This window comes from Psilocybe cubensis, chromosome 2, assembly GCF_017499595.1.
Source record: "Psilocybe cubensis strain MGC-MH-2018 chromosome 2, whole genome shotgun sequence".
Lineage (NCBI taxonomy): Eukaryota > Fungi > Basidiomycota > Agaricomycetes > Agaricales > Agrocybaceae > Psilocybe > Psilocybe cubensis.
In genome coordinates, this window is record NC_063000.1 from 2,026,990 (window position 1) to 2,049,777 (window position 22,788).

At 44.2% G+C, this 22,788-nt stretch overlaps 8 protein-coding genes across 8 annotated transcripts; 3 read left to right on the forward strand and 5 right to left on the reverse strand.

The window, feature by feature from the left end:
• Nucleotides 1–313: 313 nt before the first annotated feature.
• Nucleotides 314–4,683, reverse strand: JR316_0002183 (ATP-binding cassette sub-family B member 6, mitochondrial; the record flags this gene model as incomplete). The annotated part of the gene is made up of 19 exons (XM_047887978.1): nucleotides 314–1,220; nucleotides 1,269–1,288; nucleotides 1,345–1,438; nucleotides 1,488–1,608; nucleotides 1,661–1,749; nucleotides 1,799–1,888; nucleotides 1,940–2,132; nucleotides 2,188–2,347; nucleotides 2,401–2,505; nucleotides 2,569–2,609; nucleotides 2,670–2,802; nucleotides 2,861–2,928; nucleotides 2,985–3,102; nucleotides 3,162–3,283; nucleotides 3,334–3,370; nucleotides 3,423–3,602; nucleotides 3,660–3,776; nucleotides 3,824–4,161; nucleotides 4,212–4,683. 19 exons carry the CDS (start codon nucleotides 4,681–4,683, stop codon nucleotides 314–316), a joined length of 3,405 nt encoding a protein of 1,134 aa, XP_047752901.1.
• Nucleotides 4,684–5,025: 342 nt separating this feature from the next.
• Nucleotides 5,026–5,334, reverse strand: JR316_0002184 (uncharacterized protein; the record flags this gene model as incomplete). Its single annotated transcript, XM_047887979.1, has 1 exon — nucleotides 5,026–5,334. The coding sequence occupies one exon, from the start codon at nucleotides 5,332–5,334 to the stop codon at nucleotides 5,026–5,028; it is 309 nt and encodes a 102-aa protein (XP_047752902.1).
• Nucleotides 5,335–5,697: 363 nt separating this feature from the next.
• Nucleotides 5,698–8,593, forward strand: JR316_0002185 (ATP-NADH kinase YEF1; the record flags this gene model as incomplete). The annotated part of the gene is made up of 7 exons (XM_047887980.1): nucleotides 5,698–6,316; nucleotides 6,423–6,522; nucleotides 6,574–6,805; nucleotides 6,856–7,309; nucleotides 7,366–7,442; nucleotides 7,492–7,681; nucleotides 7,746–8,593. 7 exons carry the CDS (start codon nucleotides 5,698–5,700, stop codon nucleotides 8,591–8,593), a joined length of 2,520 nt encoding a protein of 839 aa, XP_047752903.1.
• A 146-nt stretch (nucleotides 8,594–8,739) lies between these two features.
• JR316_0002186 (uncharacterized protein) lies at nucleotides 8,740–10,137 on the reverse strand (the record flags this gene model as incomplete). The annotated part of the gene is made up of 4 exons (XM_047887981.1): nucleotides 8,740–9,275; nucleotides 9,330–9,381; nucleotides 9,440–9,994; nucleotides 10,051–10,137. The coding sequence occupies 4 exons, from the start codon at nucleotides 10,135–10,137 to the stop codon at nucleotides 8,740–8,742; spliced, it is 1,230 nt and encodes a 409-aa protein (XP_047752904.1).
• Nucleotides 10,138–10,267: 130 nt separating this feature from the next.
• On the forward strand, nucleotides 10,268–11,100 carry JR316_0002187 (Altered inheritance of mitochondria protein 41, mitochondrial; the record flags this gene model as incomplete). The annotated part of the gene is made up of 6 exons (XM_047887982.1): nucleotides 10,268–10,343; nucleotides 10,415–10,458; nucleotides 10,514–10,546; nucleotides 10,600–10,665; nucleotides 10,729–10,761; nucleotides 10,819–11,100. The coding sequence occupies 6 exons, from the start codon at nucleotides 10,268–10,270 to the stop codon at nucleotides 11,098–11,100; spliced, it is 534 nt and encodes a 177-aa protein (XP_047752905.1).
• Nucleotides 11,101–11,163: 63 nt separating this feature from the next.
• Nucleotides 11,164–13,984, reverse strand: JR316_0002188 (ERAD-associated E3 ubiquitin-protein ligase HRD1; the record flags this gene model as incomplete). The annotated part of the gene is made up of 7 exons (XM_047887983.1): nucleotides 11,164–12,556; nucleotides 12,608–12,983; nucleotides 13,032–13,182; nucleotides 13,237–13,395; nucleotides 13,444–13,596; nucleotides 13,648–13,740; nucleotides 13,793–13,984. 7 exons carry the CDS (start codon nucleotides 13,982–13,984, stop codon nucleotides 11,164–11,166), a joined length of 2,517 nt encoding a protein of 838 aa, XP_047752906.1.
• A 589-nt stretch (nucleotides 13,985–14,573) lies between these two features.
• On the forward strand, nucleotides 14,574–17,216 carry JR316_0002189 (Putative amidohydrolase YtcJ; the record flags this gene model as incomplete). The annotated part of the gene is made up of 16 exons (XM_047887984.1): nucleotides 14,574–14,862; nucleotides 14,917–15,027; nucleotides 15,079–15,150; nucleotides 15,210–15,334; nucleotides 15,391–15,556; nucleotides 15,635–15,785; nucleotides 15,839–15,863; nucleotides 15,919–16,042; nucleotides 16,098–16,123; nucleotides 16,175–16,282; nucleotides 16,338–16,491; nucleotides 16,541–16,568; nucleotides 16,622–16,655; nucleotides 16,706–16,878; nucleotides 16,932–16,972; nucleotides 17,032–17,216. 16 exons carry the CDS (start codon nucleotides 14,574–14,576, stop codon nucleotides 17,214–17,216), a joined length of 1,812 nt encoding a protein of 603 aa, XP_047752907.1.
• A 502-nt stretch (nucleotides 17,217–17,718) lies between these two features.
• JR316_0002190 (DNA repair and recombination protein RAD54B) lies at nucleotides 17,719–22,672 on the reverse strand (the record flags this gene model as incomplete). Its single annotated transcript, XM_047887985.1, has 33 exons — nucleotides 17,719–18,036; nucleotides 18,098–18,298; nucleotides 18,358–18,399; nucleotides 18,453–18,466; nucleotides 18,525–18,569; nucleotides 18,626–18,684; nucleotides 18,738–18,770; nucleotides 18,824–18,866; nucleotides 18,921–18,944; nucleotides 18,998–19,024; nucleotides 19,080–19,147; nucleotides 19,211–19,314; nucleotides 19,367–19,410; nucleotides 19,472–19,759; nucleotides 19,825–19,897; nucleotides 19,950–20,056; nucleotides 20,108–20,135; nucleotides 20,193–20,314; nucleotides 20,365–20,396; nucleotides 20,459–20,479; nucleotides 20,541–20,591; nucleotides 20,641–20,738; nucleotides 20,787–20,860; nucleotides 20,909–20,936; nucleotides 20,992–21,013; nucleotides 21,064–21,139; nucleotides 21,190–21,260; nucleotides 21,307–21,381; nucleotides 21,439–21,687; nucleotides 21,740–21,838; nucleotides 21,889–22,266; nucleotides 22,325–22,426; nucleotides 22,482–22,672. 33 exons carry the CDS (start codon nucleotides 22,670–22,672, stop codon nucleotides 17,719–17,721), a joined length of 3,207 nt encoding a protein of 1,068 aa, XP_047752908.1.
• Between the last annotated feature and the right edge of the window lie 116 nt (nucleotides 22,673–22,788).

The following is a 22,788-nucleotide window of genomic DNA, read 5'->3' on the forward strand; positions in this document are numbered from 1 at the left end:
GCTTCGTCGGTTGAACGTGCTGTACAGAACCCTGTGACAGCTTGGCCATGGCTGTTACTTCCAGAGTTTCTCCTTTCTAAATCAATGCAGCAAATCTATTCAAATTTCAATGTAATGGCTGAAATGGAGAATAGAGACATGAGAATGCAAGGGCAAATCGTAATCAAAATGTAGCATGTACTAGATATTGTCGTGAAAGTCAGGTATGGAAAAAGATGAAAAAAATGGAGAAAGTCGTAAATTATGCAGGATATGCATGTCGTAAAAAGGGATGCAGAAAATGGAGCAAAGATGATGTTGGACGAAGAGTTTACTACATAGTGTTCTTCTTGCTCTTCTCCTTCTTCTCCTTCTTCTTCAGCTTGCCCTTATCGTCGCCCTTGACACTCGCAGCAGGACTATCATTTGAAGAGCCTGCTCCGCTGCCCTCCGGGCGACTGTCGTCAATGGACACTTTGGGAGACTGCTCGCGCTTAAGACCGGGTATACCGGAAGATGACGAACCTCGTCGAGTGGTGAGAGATATCCTCCTCGCTAATCTCTGGAAATTTTGTGAAGATATTCGCTTCCTCTTTGGTTCGCTTTCTGGGTCAGGTGTTCCAATCCGCGAAGGGGGAGAATTAACACTGGCACCAAATGTCACAGCAGGGAAGGATACCGTAGGAGGAGAAACGATGGGAGGAGGGGTTTCCTCCCTTCGAATATCAGAATAAGAATCAGAACTTGGGAATGCAATGGGTGCAGATGCGACAGGGCTGGCTATTTCAGAGGTAACGGCTGGTAGTTTCGTTTGCGTGCCCTGTTGTTCGTCGATAACTACAGATTGAACATTGGAGTCCTCTTGTGAAGGTTGGGGATCGGACTCTGGTGTAGAATCGACAAGAGAGTCATGTTTAGTTTGAGGGAAATCCACTTGACTAGAAACCTCTGGTTGATGTTCGTCATTCGATGTGGCGGGTACTGGGGATATATCCGTATCAATAGCTTCAGCCGCGGATGCCTCAACGGCATGTTCAAATGCATGTGCCTCTGAAGGAATTGTGGCCCCAACATTATAACCCGAAGCTTCCTTTTTGACAGAAGTGTCAGAAAAGGAAACAGCAAGCTCGTCATTTGATGATATTTGATCTGCCCACATCGATGCGAAAAGGCCATCAAGTTCTATAAGTTCCTTGAAATTTCCTTGCTCAGCAACTTGACCGTCCTTAAGGACGAGAATCCTAAAGAAAAGTTAGTCAAAAGCTCCAATGGGAATAACTAAACCTTACACATCAGCGGATGCTATCGTCTATTCGTAGTCGGAATGAGATGTCAACGAAATTGTTTTGTACGAAAATGGCTTACTGATAATCTATGAGCGATAGACACAGAAGATCTCCCCTTCACCAGATTTTGCAGAGCCTTCTGAATATCCTTTTCAGTGGAAGTATCCAAGGCGCTTCACAAATGACGTCAATTAAACGAACCAAAAAAAAAGTCTCATTTACCTTGTAGCTTCATCCAATAGAAGAATGGGAGGATTCTTAAGCAAAGTTCGGGCGATGGCTACTCGTTGTTTTTCTCCACCGCTTAACCGAATGCCACGTTCACCAACTTTGGTATTGTAACCTTAAACGAAATGTTAGACAAGGTCGACAGCAGCCTACGATATTGCAACTACCTTCAGGGAAGGACATGATTCGCTCGTGCATTTGAGCGGACTTGGCTGCAGCTTCGATCTCTTCCATAGTAGCATTGAATTTACCATATCTGCATGCATTGAGCACAAACACCCATGATACAGAAGAAATATACACACCCAATGTTGTAACGGATACTTGAATTAAACAGAACGGAGTCCTGAGGAACCACCCCTATTGCTTGCCGTAAACTCTTCTGTGTAACGTCTCTGCAAGTGATGAAATGAGCAGAAAGCTTCAGTGAGTTAGACTGAATTCACCTGATATCTTGACCATCAATCAGGATTCTACCTTGACCTTCCCCCAAGTCGTAAAAACGATACAGAAGGCGAAGAATGGTGGATTTTCCTGCGCCTGATTCTCCGACAAGAGCTAGAGAGCCACCTTTCGGAACTTTGAAAGATACTCCGTTGAGAGCAGAAGCCCGTCCATCGTATGAAAAGTGCACATTTTCTAGAACAGAATCAAATGTTAGTGGCATGTTGTGTTTGTAACAAATCAGACCTACCGAATTCGATTTCTCCATTATACACTACGAGATCTGCAGCATTTTCCTTATCGTTGACTTCCGTTGGCTCATTAAGCAGGGCCAAAAGTTTCTCCGTATCAACAAGAGATTGATTGACCGAGCGATAGATGTAGCCCAGCTGGTTCAAGGGACCATATAACTGGAGGATAACTTAGTCTTTCCCCTTCTAAGCATTTAAATGGAACCACTCACTTGTGCAAGATATGTAATGAAGAATACAAATTTACTAGCTCCAGGACTATCTCCCGATGTTATCTCGTATGCAACCATGAACGAGCCGATTAGTAGGCCTGAGGTCTAGAACAGAAATCGAGGTTGGTTATGATATCAAATCAAAGAAGAACCGCGCACGACACTTACTATAATGAAATTTTGAACAAGGTTTAAAAGATTGAGGGATACTGTTGCATAGGGGTCAATATTTATATATATATATATAATGAAATGGGAGCGCTTCTCACATATAACTTTATATTCCAAAGCTTGGTATTCTTGAATGGCTTCACTGTAGCGTCGTCCCTCGTGCTCTTCGCCACCGAAATACTTGACAGTCTCATAATTGAGTAAACAGTCCGTGTGAATACCGCGAGTAGCCTGAAGCAAAGCATGGTTAAGGACATTGTTGAAGGTCGATCTTACAACATAAACGCACAACATCACGTTCATTCATTTGACGCCTTAGACGGGTCCTCCATGTGGTGAGAATGACGCTGACGGAGACTGCATGATGTAGTAAGTGAGTATCAAAAACAGGATACGAGCTAAAGCGCACCCACCATATGCGAACATTACAACAAATATCACGAGAGCCAACGTCCATTTAAAAAAGTAAACAAATGCGACCAAGGCCACAAAAATGTCGATGAACGTTGGTAATATGCTAAAGAGGACCAACTGAAGGTTTAAACATATTTGATTATTGCATGTGCGTTTGAAATTGAAAATCAACTTGCCTCCAGAGTTCGGTTAATAGCAGCACCGCGATCCAAGACACGCAGAATTTCTCCGGTTTTGCGGCGAGTGTGCCACGCATAAGAAAGATTTAATAAATGGTCGAAAGAAAGCTGCGACATTTCTTTGAAGAACGTTACTGATTAGTTGAAAAAAGAGTGCAACACCACAAACCTCGATCTGAGTACTGCATGACAGGTGCCCACAGACTCTGTTAAATATCATTAGATTTGCAGCAGTATGCCTGAAAGGAACAAACGTACATCTCGAATAGCTGACAACCCTCCACTTCCTTGAAGGAAACGCAGACCAACGTATCCCAGTAGATACAACCAAGGTGATTGGTTGGATCGGCCTTCGAGGATATCGATTAACTTCGACAATGTGATGGGCATGGCCAAATTAATGACACGACCCAGAAGTAGGATAATAATGCAAATGACCTAGCAATTTATGCATATCAAGACAGAAATAAGATAAAAACGGATTATGGAACATACAGCAACGAATTGAAGAGATAAATTCTTCTTCGGCCACAAATGAGGGGACAGGCGACGAATACGCGCCCAAAGTTCTGACCAGCTGGGTTCAAAAGATATCTCTGGTTTGGGTTCCGACTAAAGCTGGGTCAGTTGAGGAATACCGCGGTGAAGATAATTCAGACCTTTGTATCTGGACCGGTAGAGGGAGCAGGAGTGGCAGCACGAGTTGTCGGTACCGAGGCTTGCAGAGTAGAGCGATTGTTACGGAATGTGCCATATTTACTATTCTCACCAGGTCCAGGAACAGCAGTCAATCCTGTTGAGGATTGTGGACCACTCTCCGGAGCCAATAAAAAGGTGGAGACAGTGGGTTCAACTGCTGGTGTCTCTATATCATCGTAATTTTGAACAGAACTATAAGTTATCCGAGGTGTCACGAGGCCCGCTAACAATGGAGCAAGAAGCAAGACTCGAAGGGCAGGGAAAACGACGTGGACCAGAGTACGAATTGTAAAAACAGCTGAATTTTTTTTTCAGCACAATAATTAGATAGGGGTTATGCACACGCACGAGTTTCGGGTTGGCGTAGATGCAGAGTGAGTAGGACGGTCAAACTGAGATCAAGAGCAAGCGACGCAGCCACTGCGACCTTTACTCTTTTCAAGGACCAAACATCTATACCATGGACGTCTTTCCATGTTCCAAGGGCGGCCAAACCAGAGAAGGCAATCACACCCGTGATAGTGTTGATTGGGATTCCAGAACGACTGGGCCAATGGTGGTCTAGCACTGCAAAAGTAACAAAGGCGATGCCATCCAAGAAGTAGGTGAAAGCGATAAGAGATAGCAAGGTCAATATCAGGGCACGACGGGGAACAGCAGTAGCGACGACAACTGGCGTGATAGGAGAGGGGGAATTTGGAGGCTGGAGATGAGCAGAAAAAAGAGTAAAAGCAGAAAGGAAGACAATGGAGGGGGAAAGAACGCGGGCCACGAAGGTCGGGACCAGAGGAGTGAGGAAATGTAAGAACATGATGATCATAACTATCGTCGACGTTGACTCGGGATGGCTTCCTGAGCCCTAGACGTCTGACGACGGAGGATGAAAAGATCTACTTGAATGCCCCAACACGTTCCGAACTCAGACAGGAGTAACATGCACAACAAATTCATAAGACCATCATCACGTGCCTATTAATGTCTAGCGATATCATATAACGAATAACAGACGCGATAACACCCACTGCCCTGGTTTTCTTTTCAGGACTTTAGGACCCTCTTTGACAACGACAACGCCCTGTCCGCCCACTGCGCTGCGTACTGTATATATACTGTCAAGACCCCGTAGTCCAAAGTAGTAGATAGCATGTACAAACCCGGTCGTTTAGTCCTTCAAGCCATCCAGCAATTCCGCGTACTGCTGTCTGATTTCCTCGACCTTGCTCCCTTCAACTTCAACTTTGCCCGAGTCGTGCAGTTTGATGGCCGCACGAGAAACACGGACGAAATCATGAGACGCAGCCACTGACTGTTGCACAGGCATTGCCGTATTGCTGATCCCATCCACCGTTTGGGATTGCTTCAAATTGAACATCTGCGGAATGTCTACACCCGATGATCGAAGCACGGCGAGATCTCTCAGAACATCAGCCAATGGAAGAGCTTTCGACGTCGCTTTGGCTTTTGTTGACATGATGGTTTATGTAGGAGAATCAGAAATTTTCTGGTCAAGAAAAAGAATCACCATGGATTCCTAGATTCTGTCATTATTCTCATTGGCTGATTTGTAGTCAGCAATTTCCTGAAACAGTCACAAAGCCCCACCCAAGTTGCTCATTGGTGCGGGGATTGTGTTGCAACGGGCAACTGTTCTTACCCGGAATCTATCAGTTTATCAGAGATCTTATAACTATCCTCAAAGTCGTCTAGACGACTGCCAGCACTCTATACATCCAAGATGGTACCTAGTGTGAGCTGGATGCTCTAAATAGGAGAACTTCATTGGAGCTGACCGTCATTCAAACAGGAGCATCCAGACGCACAACAACAGGCCACGATGTCCTCGACATCCCAGACCCTCCTAGGTCCTCACCACATACTCTCACCAGACGCAGAGACTTTCTCCACCCCACCGACCACTCCTGGGTTTGGCGCTTTCCAGAATAAATCAGTCATTGCTCCTTCACTATCCCGGAGAAGCAGTAGGCCGTCGTCTCTACACATTGATCGCAAGCAGTCAGACTGGAATCCTGACATAGAACTGTGGACAACCTCCCCTGATGTAACCAAGAAAGCAAACGGAAATCCATTACCCCCTCCTGTTTCTCTCGACCCAACTGTCATTCCATCGTCTCCGAAAAATATCCATCCTCCCCACCAACACACACCCTCTATCAAGCCAGTAAACTCTCCCTGCTTCGTTCATTCGCAACTTGACAAAGGCGCACATTTAACTGATTGGCTTAAGAACAAGCAAAATTTTGTGGACAGTAGCGATGTAGGGGTCGCTAGAAATCTGCAACACTTAGGCAGTCCGGGGCAATCTTCAACCTTCTCACCACAAGCATCCGCGTTCAGTTCTACTCATGATAGCGACGAAGACGAGTTCGTGGGCAGTCTGACAAAACGATTGGCAGAAACCGCCGTAGGTGTACGGGAAATGAGCAAACAACTAGGTATATCATTCCTTTCTATTTCACCCCTTGCGAAGATCCTGACACGTTCTTTCCTTTCTTCCAGGTCGCGCCCGAGTTCAATCAAATATCCAAAATGTTTTAATAGTCACAAAGGCCCGAGATAATCGACTTATCAAACTTACTCGAGAACTGGCCCTATATCTTATGCTTAAACATAGACGAGGCTCCCAACGCGGGCTGGTAGTGTATGTCATTGAATTGATTACCCAAACTCTTTCCTTACATCTTCAGGATAGATATGTGGACAACCAACTTCGAACATCAAGACGTTTCGACGCTGAGGGTATCGAACGTGATCATCCAGAATTGTTTGTACCATTCCCTAGGCGTCGGACATCCAGCACCCATTCAGTATCCTCGCTTTCGTCCACATCAACCCACAAAGAAGACCATGATGAAGGCCAACTTCGCTACTGGACAAGCAGCATGTGCAATCATAGCCCTCATCTTTTTGATTTTGTTGTCACAGTGGAGTATCCTGTTATTATGCATCTTAATTCATACTGACTTATAAGCAGCTTGGAGGGGATGGAACTGTCCTATTCACCTCATGGCTTTTCCAACGAGTCGTCCCCCCTGTCCTTCCATTTGCCCTAGGATCTTTGGGCTTCCTCACTAATTTCGACTTCGCTGATCATCAGGCTGTCATGGATTCCGCTATTGATAATGGCATTAGAGTTAATCTGAGAATGCGCTTTACATGCACGGTGTACAGAGCAGTTGCCAATGAAGAAGGTAAAGGACGGAAGGCTGTTAAAAAGGGTGAGACGGGCGAGATAATGATGAAGAATATCGAAAAAGGGGGTTGGGAGGCACTTGAAGGCGGCTTTTCAATGGGCGATGGCAAAAGTAGTTCCAGAGACAAGGAAATCATGTGCTTCACCACTCGACCTGCGGAAACTTTCGAAGTTTTGAACGACCTTGTTGTCGATCGAGGTCCAAGTCCATACGTGTCGCTTTTAGAATTGTTTGGTACGATTCCAACTTTTCTATCTTCCGGCTTAGACGAATTCAATTGAATATCCTAGGTGACGAGCACCATATGACCACAGTTCAAGCAGATGGACTAACTGTCTCTACTCCTACGGGATCAACTGCTTACTCGGTGGGGAACATTATTGCCGGACATGTCAGATCTCTAACTTGTTACATAGTTATCAGCTGGAGGCTCTCTCGTTCATCCTGAAATCCCTGCCCTCCTAATAACGCCTATATGCCCACATACATTATCCTTTAGACCAATGCTTCTACCCGACAGTATGGAACTTAGAATCTGTGTCCCATTCAATTCCAGGAGCACTGCATGGGCTTCATTCGATGGTAGAGGACGCGTTGAGCTAAAACGTAAGAATTTCTTTTTGGATTCCTTTTTGCACTGTTTGACGACAATAACTAACATTCAATTCAGAGGGTGATCACATCAAAGTCACAGCGTCAAAATATCCGTTCCCCACTGTTTGTGCCGACAAACAGTCAACAGATTGGTTTCATGCCATTTCGCGCACCTTGAAATGGAACGAACGTGAACGTCAAAAGTCATTTGTCGTCGTTGAGGAAGAGGGTCCTCCTAAACAACACAAAAAACGAAGCAAGCGATCTGGCACGATATCCGAGACAAAGGTTCAGAATCCAACCTCTGCGGAGGCCGAGGATTCTCCAATTGATGATGAAGAGGACGAGGTGACTGACGAAGAGGAGGACAAATTCGACATAGACGATTCATCCCCAGAAGCAGAGTCCAATCAAGCCGTGGTGGCAAACGGTTTGAAGTCTGCTGAAAAAGCAACGGGCCAAGAGAAAGCGGCAGACCTTCGACCTCATTTGTCGGGATTAAAACGTAAATCCAAATCGCGTTCGCGCTCTCGACCCCCTCCTCCTCACTCAGGGGTAGCCTCCCCTAGTCGATTCGCGAACTCTGTGCCATATTCTTCCAGTATTCCGACACGTCATGTTGGATTCGATTTATCAAGTCCGCACTCGTCAACGCCATCGTCCCCTGAGTCCTCACAAAATACTCAGCAAGGTTCTCGTGATAATTTTCATGGATCACACCAGCTAAGCGGTAGGAGCAAAATACCGAAGGATCGAGAACTAGACCTTGAAGCTGTCAAAACACCAACAGCAAGCTCCCTTGTGTATGGACGAGGACGTGGCCATTCTCGAACGCGTTCCATTGATCATCCTGAACCTCGAGCATTTGCTGTTTGGGGTCATGATGAAAGTGACAGCAACGCCAGTGACAACGAAATATCATAATAACACGCACAAACTACACTTTAGGACATAGGAACCTGTAAATGATACCCTGGTAAATTGAAAGACTAGATTCGGCTTACTACACAATACGAAAAAAATGTATTTACGAGTCTATTTGTATTGCAATTGATCAACAATAAAAGAATTCAGAAGTAAATAGTATTCTGGTCAACAAATCTTTCAAGTGAACGATAATCTGATCTGTCCTTTGCAACAGCCCATATCCACATATCAAGGTCGGGTAAAGTGAGCTTCGAAATCCAATCATGATGTGTGTTTTCCTTTCCAAGGGATCTCAAATCAAGGCTCTGAGCTGTTTCGACCATCAGTTCGCAGGCATCAATTGCTGAGGCACGAAGGATATACGACTGGTCGGTAGTGACAACAGGGCCTTGCTTGGGTGTTTCCTTTGTTATGGGTTTTTCTTCGTTAAGCGAAGTTGCTGGCCCCAGTAATATGGCTAATTTTTCTTCGGTTCCAGAGTCAGGAAATAGACTGGAACATGTTGGTGATGTTGATAGATCGATTACACCCAAATGAACGAGGAGTGAAGGAAGTACGTTATCAGAAAATACCGGAATGTGCGATGTCGAAGGTACGGGAAACGGTGGAGGTGATAGACAACCAAACCGAATAGAAATGGCGTGGATCAAAAACAGGGCTTTCTTGAAGCAATAGATGGCTTAGAAAAATTGATCAGATTATCGCACAAAGTTGGGGAACGCTAAAAACGTACGTTGACCATTGACTTCCGCCATATCTCGGAAACCAGGGAATGCGCGGACAAGCTATTGAATACGATTGGGTTGGATTGTGTACAGTTTCGTATATATATAAACACAATACCTTCTCCAGAAGAGGTTCCACTATATCGCCGTTTATCGCTCTCTCTTTTTGTGATCGTTCCAATGCTTCGACCACAAACGCCCCAAGGTGAGGATAACCTCCCTCCTCCAATATTTTCCCAGTTTCGTTAAGGACGGATTCGATCTGCTTTACCAACGCATAGAGAGGCCCGCCCACCTCACCAATTGTTAACCCTGGAATAGTTTCATGAGGGGTTTCGACATGGATATTGATATTCATTAGTTCAGCGATTTGTTCGGTTTTAATAGCCCTGAGTCCTTTTGCAGAAAGATAATTGCCTTCCGAGGACGAGATGTAGAGTGAAAATACGAAAGCCCTGATTGAATCCCATGCACCTCTGCCTGTTTGGACGTGCAAAGGAACCCGATATCCAGATGCGAAATTGAGGAGAGAAAGGATGGCAAGCAGGTTCAATTCATCGACGTGAGAGGAAAACTGTAAGGGTAGTGCCAATCCATGCTGGGCGGATACACGCTTGAAAGAATCTACGAAAGCAGTGGAGAGAAGCAGGCGCTTGATATGTTCTGGGGTTATCTATTTGATACAAAAGTCAGTATAGTAGTAGAAAAATCAAAACAGCAGCAACACACCGAAACACCAGATGCAATTCTCAAGTCGCGCGAAGACTTCCGGATGTATCGAAGAAACTCTCCGGATGGTGGAAACGAGGGTGCCATAATAGATTTGACCTTCTTTTAACACCTTGAGACACTGACAGATTGCAAAAGTATTTGTAATCGGTAAAGTCCGACGCGACCCTCTTCCTCTGGATAACTTGCCCTTTAAGAACAATCGTTCAGGTAGACTATGTTATTCATCCGAACTCAACTAAATTTCACGCGTCAGACCTTCTGTCGTCAATGTTCAAAGCTGTCCATCCTCGGTGCGTGTTTGCAACTCATGCCTTTGATAATCCAGATGACTTACTGCACTGTTGGATTGTTCTCTCCATAGACCCGCGTCCCAACCTTCGCAATGAAATAAAGATAGCCATGAAGGTACGTCAACACACTCCAGCTTCGGCAATTTATTAACATTTCCTTTGCGTATTAGAATCGCGACAGCAAAACATCTACGACGCTACGCGTATGTTCATGACTCAACACCCTGCACCGCCATTGACCTGGTACAATTTGCAGTCAGTGATGTCAGAAATTGACTCAGCAGAGAAAACTTCCAAGGCTGGATTGTCTTCCTCTGATGTGGTGGGTACATCTCATGTGCGAATGAGTTTTATGTTAATCCCATGTACTTCTGTCGACTGCTAGATCGGCATCATACGAACAGCAATTCAGCGACGCGTGAGCATTTTCCACCAATTTGCGTCTAACGGAGAGTTGAATGTTCATAAACACCAGAACGACGCTGCCAAAATGTTTACTGCAGCAAATAGGCCTGACCTAGCAGAAAAGGAACAAAATGAAGTTAAAATGATATCTAAATTTGTGCCGCCACTCATGTCGGTGTCCGAGATTGACAATCTCATTTCAGATATATTGGGTAACTTGAAGGACAATAACGAACCACACAAAGCATTGCCTACAATTTTCAAGGAGTTTTATTCAAAGGTCGACAAATCGTCTGTCGATCGTAACCTTGTAAAAGAAAGGGCTCAGGAACTTTCAAGCAAGCGTGTTTGATGACAAAATTTTGTATTTACAGACTACGGCAAAATATCCGTATAGCAAATAAAAATCGTGCAGTTAATTAGAATTAGAAGGGTTGGAATCCTCGCTTTGAGCTGGACAACCTGGGTCGGAATCCTCAACACTCGGCTCCCGCATCTTTTCTTTGCCTCGACTGCTAGACGTAGTTTCAACTTCTCTGCCTGACGTACTATGTTGAGTTGCTGGAATCGGGACAGGGGCAGTCCCATTGTTGGTAGGCACTACAGTGGCATTAACTGTCGGCAGGGCGCTCCTCAATCTCATCAGGTCATCGATGCAACGATAGACAGATACCGAAACGCCTTCCAGAATGCGGAGACGCTCATCAATACTATCCCTGGTGACTGTGTCGAGGGAAGAGAGCTGTTCGTCCGTCAATATGGGTGGAAGTAGTTGTGATGCTGAGGTATCAGGGGAAGCCATTTGTCGTTGTTGACCATATATACTTGTCATTGATGTATTGGCGGTGGGCATTGGAGAGGATCTGGCAGGCAGCGGCCCTCGAGGTGTTGTTTGCGTGTATTGTGGAACAACCTGATTCGTTGATTGTTGCTCAGGCGCTGGTCTCGGTACCACTCCCTGACGAAAATCGAAAAGAGGTATCAATGTAGGGAGAGGCCTAAGGGAAGAATTTTCGGGGGATCTACGTAGTTCAGCATTGGATTCTGACCCAATAGTGGTTGAGGGCATGGAATTGGTGGTGGGATTTGCAGGACTTGAAGAGGATGAGGTTGCTGTAGGGGGGTTGATAGCTATTTTGGGCGCTGAAGGTTCCGTCCTGTTATTATTGAACCTATTTAACGCAGCTTTCACAGCAGCTTCCCTAGCAGAGGGAGCCTCTCTTGGTTCAAAGGAAGCGGTAGAATTGGAAGAAGTAGCTGTAGTTGGGGTTGAAGGTCCTGCACTCGTTAGGATGCTTTGCTGGTGTGTTTCCGAATCCGCCTGCTGAGCCCGAACCTCACGGAAATTTTCTGAGCTTCCTGAAGTTGGTGTAACTGGAGCAGGTCCCTCAGCGGGCCACGGTTGCCATACTCCACCAGGTCCAGGAAATCCTGCATATGTAGGAACTGGGAGGCGTTGCTGTTGCTGAAGTGGTGCTCCGTTGTCGGCATCATTAGGCCTTGGAAGTTGATACTGGACCTGGTAATTGATAACAATTCCAGGAGCATGGTCATTTCCATGCCCCTGGTTCTGGAGAATGTCTGGAATGGCTTGTCTGTTAGGTGCTTCATTGGCAGGCCTATGAGGAAGTCCCATGTAACGGCCAATAAAACCCAGAGGATGATTACCACCCTGAGCATTATTTTGACGATTGTTAAAATTGAAGGGTGCCCCTCGGTTGAGAGGTTGTTGGCCAGGTAGTGGTTGGGGAGGTAGATTGCCTGGATTAGGAACTGCTCCTACCGAGTCTTCGAGTACGTTTCGTCTGCTATAGACAGATCATTAGTTATGTCCAATATCAGAAAATTTTGGTGTTTACCATGTAGGGCAGCTTTGCTGACGTTCTAGCCAGGACCTGAGGCAGTAGAAATGAAAAATATGGCCGCATGGCAATTTCTTGGGTGTAGTGTTGGGTCCGTCCGGATGTTGAGGGGGATCCTGAATACCGCCGTTGACCATCTCTTCACGACATATTATACATGTGCGGTCACTCATTGCTATAAGCTCTTCCTCCGTAGCATTTGGATACCTTTGATCCATGTTGCGTGTGGCTGTTTGATATCGATGCAGAGCTCGAAGTCTTGTGATGAAAGACCTGGCAGTGATGTAAACATCGCGAATGATATTCAACGGTAACCCGTAGAACGTTATGATAATTATGAAAAATACGAGGTACGTTGTCAGCTTCAAAAAGTCTTCTCGCCATCAGTAAAGCACAGACATCATTGTGAAAAAATACCTACCTGTGGCAAGTTCAATGTAGAAAATCCACATGCTCTTGTTCTCCCATGGCGGGGCATTTTCCCCTCCTCGACGGCCGGCACGACGAAGATCATATGCAGAAAGAAGATACTTGAGATTCGTGTTTATAACACTTGCCATCAAGATGCCGTACTGTTTCGTACATCAATAACGCTATCGCAGACAAATGGATGTAGCTTTGCTGACCTCGCTAGCAAAAAGAACCATTCCACCCACTCCAGCGCTCAGAGTATGCTCGACAGCAAACAAAAACATAACGCAGTCTGTCAGCCATAGGATCGTGAAAAGAATGGTCATTCGGATATGGAACAATAGGGGAGGCCCAGGATATGGCCTTTGGTCCATCTAATGTAAAATGAGAAAGTGGAATACATGATTTTTAAATCGGCTTACCCATTCAATTCGATCGCTTGCTAACCAGTGGAAAGATTTCACAAACAAAAGAAAGCCAAACATGAGGGCGAAAGACGCATCAAATTCGTCGCGAAAAATAGTAAACGCTAATAGAGACTCGGTTATGAAGAACCACAGGCGGTCGTATAGACGCTGGTTGTAAATAATTATCAACACGCGGAGGGTATCAGGATAAGGACATACCTCGACTTCATTTGCCCTGAGTGAACCAAAGAAGATACGCTGAACGATATGACCCGCAACTAAGGTCAACAAAACGCCGAAATTTGCCAACACCTGAGTTGAAGTGTAAAAACGGTGTTATCTACACAGAAGAAAAAATGCCTACAAGGACACTGCGGCTGCTCTTAGATAGATATATCGCAACTGAATAGAAGTTGCTGTAGTTTTTCAAAGCATTGATGATAACAGCAGAAACGGTGGCCACGGAAAGAAAGGAGTAAAAGGATAACCTATGGGCATTGAGCAAATTGGCGACGTCGTGGGCGCGAAGGCGCAAGATGCGGTTTACACCAGGCATAGAGACCCAAAGGACTCTGAAAGTTGTGTTGATGAGTCTAAGAGGAGAGGAATTACACTGCACAGTCACACGTCATTCTTTATCCCAAAATGGTAATATAGAGCCTGGTGAGTGGCACCTGACGTGGCAAGTGGGCCATGCGGAGGCTTCGGACTTCGGACAACGATTTTTTCAACTCTTCAAAATATATATACGTTTATCGATTATAAAATCATTATACGTATTCTCTCAACCCATCAGCCGCCATTCCTACTATTTTGCGCGACACCTTAGTTGTTGTGACTTCGCTTATGAAGCACCAATCACAAAGAGGTTTTGTCATGTTTATTCCCCTTGCATCCCCTTGGCAATTCTAAGCGCTCCTAGTATTTCACATTGACTAATAAGCGCCCAAGACAGGCTATGCACGCCTGAGAACTTTGGGGCGGGCATAAAAGCCAGTGCATCTTTGTCGCCCTTTATTTCCTCCTACTTTTTAGGTCGTTGATCTTAGGACAATTGTACTTGGTGTGTGGTCTACCCTTTCTCGGTTTCTACTCAGCATCGATATTGATACAGTTCGCGGGCGACAGTTTTGAGGATACGCTTCATGGAAGGGAAAGGGTCGAGCATTGGGGCCACTGCGGGTAATGCAAATGACAAAGACAAACAACCTCCCAACAAAGGTTCTCGAGGACGATGGGCGTTGCTAACCGGTGTTCTCTCTATTGCACTGGGCTACTACTTTGCTTCAGTCTCCATAAAACCTTCAAGCACTGTTAATGTCCATATCCTTTGCTCAAAGGAGGGAAACAAAATCTACACAGTGGATGACAAGAACAGTCAAACACAATGTGTCGTTTTCCAGGGAGCTTACGTGGTCGACACAGGATCTTTGGGTGAGCTTTTCAAAGCTCTGGTCCGCTGACAAGCTCTTGTGACCAACTTTCCAGAGACTATCACGGATGAATGGGTCGATTCGGAAAACGGGAAAATTTCCGCGCCGTACACGTTGCATTTTAATTTCATTCCACCGGGCGCGATCATCCTTCCGGGCATAAGCGGTATAGTTAGCTCTTAAATTTATCATAATCACCCACTTATTAACTGAATAGACTCACACGCCCATATATTAGAATATGGAGCCGCCCAACAACTTTCTTTGGAAGGAGCGAGATCGATCCCTGGTAAGTAACACCAGAACAAGGTCATTTTGTCGACCAACTAACGGGCTCTTCTCACAAAGATGCTGTGGCTCGCATCAAAGAATTTATACTTTCGAATCCGGACATACTCGAAGATACCTCCAAATTTATAACAGGTGGTGGATGGGATCATACGGTCTGGCCCACAACTGGATGGCCAAGTGCTGTAATTATACGAATAGTATTTGCACCACAAACATCTTGCCTTAATTATCTTTTTAGGTGGACCTTGATGCAGATAGCATCGTTCGAGGAAGGCCTGTTGTTTTGCAAAGCAAAGACTGTCACGCACTTTGGGTGTCAAACAAAGCCCTGGAAGGAAGCTTACCGTTACCAGAATCTGTCGAGGGGGGAATCATCGTCCGGGATGCTTCTGGTAACCCTACCGGTGGGTTTTTTTTTTTTGCCCACAGCAGCATGATGTCGATTGTTGTCGATCGTTATAATTATTCAGGAGTTCTTTTAGACAATGCCCAAGACCTCTTGAAGCAACCAGAACTCACTGAAAATGACTTGATGAGGCGATTCAAAGTTGCCGTTCGCGATGCTCATCGTTATGGTATAACATCAATCCATGATGCTGGACTCGATCCAAAATCCCTCGCCTTCTTCAAAAGGTTGGCTAATATTGTTCAACTAGTCGCATTAATTCAACTATCTTTCTGTTTAGACAATCCGAAACCGGGACTCTACCTGTAAGGTTTTTGGTAAGACCCCAAAAATATTTCAGTAACCAATGATTTGCCTTAGCTTCGCATCTATGGAATGACTTATTTCCACGAAAGTGAACCATATTGGGGGAATCTAAGCACTCCTATAATGGCGGATGGAAACTCGAGACTGAGTGCTCGCAGTGTCAAAATATTTGCAGATGGTATGTAGCACAAATATTTTGAAAAAGTGCAAAAGAGAACGTTATCGTTTTTCAGGAGCTCTTAGAACAGGGGGCGCAGCGGTAGGAGCTTCATCGCAAATTACTTCTCCATTTAATTAATACTGGTTTTAGTTGTATGAACCGTACGCTGACAATCCCAGTACTAATGGCTTCATGCGCCTGGACCCGGACATACTATTCAATGTCATACCTAAGTTTTTGAAAGATGGCTGGCAAGTCGTATGTTGATGAAATTACTTCTTAATTTATTTTTGTGACCAATGTATCTTCTTAGAACGTACATGCAATTGGAGATCGCGCCAATGGCATTGTCTTGGATGCCTTCGAGGCGTCCTTGAAGGGGGTCAATGTGACTGCTCTTAGGCCACGACTTGAACATGCACAGATGATGACTCAAGCTGATATGCTTCGTCTTGGGAAACTTGGAGGTAGGTTTCATGACACTATCTCCTATGTCCGTGCTGATTTGTATGAAAGTAATTGCCAGTGTTCAGCCCACACATGCGTAAGTGGGAATAAAAAAATAGTGCTTGGTATTCTAAATCCTTGCAACTCTAGGATCAGTGATATGTGGTATGCCCAAGACCGTCTGGTAAATGTTTTAATAAAACATACAGCCTTGTATTCTTATCATATATGCAGGGTCCTGAAAGGGTGAAAAGACTTTATGCATTTCGATCACTGGTCGACAGCGGTGCAATGCTCACTCTCGGTTCGGATGCCCCAGTTGAGACTCTGAATCCTATCTCCAACTTTTATGCCGCGATTACTCGGAAGTCGTTCACTGGAGAATCACCTCATGGGTCTGATGGATGGTATGCCTGTTGACCATTATCCAATAGCCTCAAACTTACTCTGGCATATCCAGGTTTCCGGAACAAAAATTATCACGAATTGAAGCTTTAAGGGGTATGATAAAACCTGCCATCTTCTTTCTTTTTTTCCTGATCACATTGCGCGTAATATAGGTATGACCATTAACCCTGCATTCGCTTCTTTTACAGAGACCTTCCTTGGTTCCATTGAAGTCGGTAAACGAGCCGATTTCTCTATATTATCGCAAGATATAATGACCGTACCTACGGAGGACATACTGGCAACCAAAGTTCTAGCTACTATCATTGATGGGCAATTTGTTTTCGGAAAGATATGAAGCAGGCCAGTATCTGTGATTCTCAAATTTCGTGTCCTCTTTTATCGTTGCTCCCATTACTCCACTTTTCCTTTTCTTGTTTTCTTTCCCTTCTACTCATTTGATACTTGCCTCCTTTTTTCTTTGCACGTCTATTACTCTTTATTTCATTCTCCAGTCGGTGGTGAAAGGGGCACAGCTGTTGACCATGCTTTATCAAACATCAGACTGTACCCGTTTTGCTCTCGCTCGATACCCTTACTTGTAGTCGTCCTTTCTCTCTACAAAGATGTCGCTGTGTACCTGATTACATTCTTTCGTGGTGGCAGAGGTGGGGTGACTGTCGGCCATAGCCATCGAACCGTTGCCGCTTTGGTCTCGTTCGATACCTTTTTTGATGGTGTGGTCTTTCTTCTACTAGTCCACTTGTTATATATATACTGCTTTCACCCATTTAAACATGAAAACTATAGGTTATACATCACAGATGTAATTTCCGAGTCCAACAGTGGAGTAGTAAGTACTAGTCCTCTGCAACATTTGCATCTTCATACAAATTTATTTTGGAGTATTTTTCAAAGAGAAAGGAAATGGTTCCGCCAGGAAGAGTTTTTCGAGACTCAATACTGTCCAATGTTCGTAGGTTCTCAATATCCACTTGTTTGAGAATATTAGTGCGTTCTTTCTGTCTCTCAGATGCCCCTGGGACACCCGGTTGTGTGATCATTCTGCGCAAAATTTCATCATGAACATAACCATCCGCATTCTTGGATAACTTCAGGCAATTGATGTGATTCCACTCGCCCAGCGAAGCAAGACCGGCCTTCTTTTTTTGAAGATACTAGAGAAAAATAAAGCAAAATTAAGCCAGCATTTAACGGTTGTGAATTTAAAAAACGAACTGCTTTTTCAACTGCATCAAATTCTTCCACGCAGACGTTCGATGCTGCTACGAAACCGGTGTTCACCGCGGTAACCTCGTAATCAGCGTCAACAGGTATGGTGTTATGTTCTTCAAAAGAATTCCCAGCGTTGCAATTACACTCCAATAGGTCGTGTGTATTGCAATCGGTACCAGTGTGTACTCGAAATATGTCACGGAGCTGCATGGAAAGTCAGAGAATTATGATTTACGAAGAGAGTACGAAGAGAGTGGACGAACGTCTTTTCTAGTGAAAGAGTCGCTCTTGGAGCTCGAAGCACCCTATTGTGTCATTCAGTAAATCGATGATCAGACTTAGGAGAAATAGGACGAACTGTGCCAATAAGAGCTATAAAATTAAAGGTTGTGTAAGTGTCACAGGTCGTGTTTGGAGTCCGAAAGCTTACATTCACTTAGGGCAAGTTTCGTGACTTGTCTTTGATAAATTTTTTCTTGATAAGAGCTCAACAACCCAAACAAAGTGCAGGCAAATATAAATGCTTCCTACCATCTATGGTTCCGGTGGTAAGCATTCTATATATGTAAACTGGTTTCTTCTGGCCATCACTGTGTGAATTTAGTGTAATGGATTGCTGCTCTGCACCAATAACTTAACTGACCGGTGACACCGTGCCATGGCTTGCAAATCATGACTTAGAGTTTTGATGAATGCACATATTCCTCATTATTAGCGTAATTGACTCACCTCGGATTCCAATCAGAATCGAAGATAAACAACCGCGAACCTCCTTGAAAATTTGTTAAAATAGCAGAATAACCCTAAGTTGTGATCAGAACACTACCAATAAGGTTTATGCCGACACCGCCTGTGACAATTATCAATGCTAGGGAAAAATTTTCATAAAAAGAACGGCTTTACCAGCTTTAGAGCTCAGCAGAAATACGACTGCACACAAGAGTTTAAATAGATACGAGGCGGTAGCTAATGATGATACACTAACAGCTGTTGCGCTGGTTTCCTGTGTTGAATGCGTTAACATATTCTTGTCGTTTATTTTGAGGTGTCTGTCTACAGATATTAATCAGAACATGAAATGGGGAGGATTGAAGATAAAATGATCTGGGGGCTCACCCGTCGAGACGATAATAAGAATAGGACATTTTCTTGCAGTAGGCTTCCAATATATTAAGTGTTGAAGTGTAGTGAGAAACTAAAACACATTTCTCGGTAGTGTTCTGACGAGGTTGCTGAGCACGAAAAAGCTATATGGACATGGTGTACACTCACCTGATGTAATATCTTCAGAATGTTGGCCAGAAAGACAAGTTTACCTAAGAAGTAACGCTGTTTTAGTATGCTAAAGAGGGCAAATGTGTCTGCGTCATCCTTTACCTCCTAGGGATAAATCAGCTATGTGAGCTTTCTCCGGAAGTAAACTCAAAGCCTCTGCCACAGCAGTCTTTTGGATTGAAGGCCCAAGGTCATCACTTTTGCTTCTAGAACTATCGACGGTTGCTTTCAACAGGATTGGGCTGTTACTGATCTTGATTAATATGTTTATGAGTGCGAGCGAGTCTGCGACAGATGCCTGCATAAGGTGGTCTATCTTCTGTGGGTGAAGAATTTTTTGATACATGGCCAACTGTAGGGCAGTGGGTGTTATGAAGACGACATATTCTGCTAAATGTTGAAAGAACATAACAAGTCAGAGTGTAAAGCGCCCAACAACCTGACAGTGGGCGTACATTTTGGAGGCAACTCGCTCTTCAGGAGCGTGGCATCTCTTCTAAGTACAAAACTTTTGGCAACAGATAAAAGCTTGCAAGAACATTAAAGACGGTACGAAGATCGTGTTTAATCACATGCTTACTTGTTCAGTTCGGGCTTCTCCTATCTGGATCTCCATCTTTGTTGCATGTGGTGCTCTACTCTTGAGTATCGGTGTTTCATAAACCTTGCGAAAAATGTTGTACTCGTCTGGAATCGGCTTTAGGACAAATCGGCATAAAAAATACAACGTCCAATCACCTAGTAGTCCAGGATTACAAAAATCTGCCTGTCGCGTAGCTTTACAATAAAAATATGCCAGCACATCTCATATATAAAGACAAACCATGGCATGAAATTCACCCAGGTCGTTTTGAATCGGAGTTCCTGATAAAATGACCCTACGTTTGGTGTCAAAAGATTTGAAAACAGTGCTTGTCTTGTTGTTAGCCGACTTGAGCCTATGGCCTATGTTTGACTGAGAAAAACCGAGGGATATGATTTTGTAAAGCTAATACCTTCATCACATATAATCAGGCCTATAGGGGGACTTTAGAGAACGCATAAAATACATTAGCTAGAAAATTGGCAAGAAGAATGAGTGTAACATACTATATGTTAGTAAGCTTATCTCTGTTAAAAAGCAATATTGTTAGGATCATAGCCATAACATTTGTGGCGAAGTTTTACGTACACTACTGTTCTAAGTCGTTCATAGCCAACAACCAAAACTTGATAGACTTTCCTAAAGATGAATGTTAGCGACACTGTGGCTACAGAGGCGATTAACTGACGATCTGCCAAAAAGATCCACATCGACATGATTCTTGTCGCAGGTCATAACGCCAATGCGATCTCTCCCTAACCATTTATGGAATTCGTTCTTCCAATTCTAGGTAATAATGAGAAATCAGAGCAACGCATGAGATAACCTACGTACATTGACCAAAGACACAGGGCACACGATGAGCACCTTTTGCACGGCCGCAACTGGTGCTGCGTATGGATTTTGTCCTAACGGTGGCTTAATGAACAAGTAGCCGCAACAATGCAACCACATACTAAGTAATGTCCAGACAAGAGCAATAGTCTGCAGAAGGTAAGAATAAGAATTATCACAAGCAAGGTAAAAGATCAATGCCCACTTGGAGCGTTTTCCCAAGGCCCCTGCTGGAGATCAGATACGCGAAGACTAACAACGAAGAAAAAGAACAAACATTTCATCTGCAAGGATGCACCCTTGGCCTTCATGTTTGCGGAGACCCATCACACATTCGTACATAAATTTGACACCTGAAAAAATAGTGAGTTTATGCTTGGCAAAGGAAGTATAACAAAAATACCTTCTTTTTGGTGAGGCCGTAATTTTCGAGAGATGATGGGGTCCACAACAACGTCGACAATGGGGAAGTTCCTAGACAGCATTAATTTGCATCTGCGATCCAATTTGAATTGCCTACTTTTTGTTGTATCGTTTAACCTGCTCTTGAGTGGGGGCCTTCATGATTAGGCTATCAGAAGCAGTAGGATCATGACTGTCATAGTGAATTCCTGACTTCGGAAAGAAATCGAAAACATTCTGCATGACTTACAGCGGCTTTTTGGCCTTTTGATTGACTGGCCCGTAGAATTCTCCAGGAGAAACGAACTTCTTCTTTACTGCTTTCGGAATAGAATCCTCAGATGGAGGTCCATCGATTTCATGAGTTTTTAATTCCAATCGATGGACGGTTGGAAGTTGATCGGAAGATACGGCAACATCAAGCTCAACTTCTTTTCCACCGATAAAAAAGTTGTGTCCATTCTGGAGGTTTTGGCCCTTCCAAGGGATGGAACCCATACTGGTTCGTGATAGATCAAGTTGAGAAAATCTGATCGGGATAAATGACCTACACTTTGCCGTCCTCTGAAATCATAACCAACTTATTGTTCATCAGTGAAATATATGCGTCTCCGTCCCATGTCTTATTCTTCTTATCCTGAGGCTTACGCCTGTGTTCTATGATTAGTAATTTTCCTGTAAGGATACAATGAGAATTTACCAATTAGCGATCCAATTGGGAAATTGATTAGTGACTTCTGATGAAGTCACCGAAGAGTCGCTTTCTTGCTCATTGTTCATGCACACATCCGAATCTCTGATATCAAGATTTGTTGGATGAAGAGGTTTATGCTGAGATTGCGCGGCCAATGGAAAAGATTTGATATTAGTCAACGATGGAGGAGTAAATTTCTTCACTGGCTTCTTATTGGAGCAGATCGAAGATTCTGAGAAAGAACTAGAGGATATACCGTTTCCAAAGCACGCGCCAGAAAGAAATAAATCCCGTGACACCATCCTCTCAAGTTCGATTTCCTTGGAGGCGATAGAGAGAGCTTTCCCTTCGTACAAGGGACCAGTTACCTTGGATTTAGTCATGCTAAGAGGTAGATTATCAGCATTCAGCAATGAAAATTAACAGAACTACCGTCAATCACATTTTGCCCTCTGTATCATAAAGGATGGCTTCTGCTTCGTTGCTGACGACTAGAATGGCATCGCCGTCCCATGTCTTGTGTTTTTTGTACTGAGGATGCCGCCTGAAAGAACACGGGTTATGATATTTAACTTGAAGAGAGATAATGCACCGCTCACCATTGAACCATCCATACTTGATCGCAAGCCGCCGCCTGCACTGGCATATTATTTGGTAAAGCCTCCTCTCGGACATTGGGGTTCGTGGTTAACAAGATCCGCTTTCTAGATTCATGTGACTGATTCTCAGAGAAGCTGGAGTCGGTGGCTTTTCTTTTGCCTGACATGTAAGGTTGTTGGAAGGCAGGCATCGAGTTATAGAGTATAGAGGAAATCGAATATATCGCTGCAATCGAGATAGAGTGCCAGCAGTTCCAAATTGTCTATGGAGTTAAAAGTAGAAGATATTAAAGAGTTTCAAGACAAT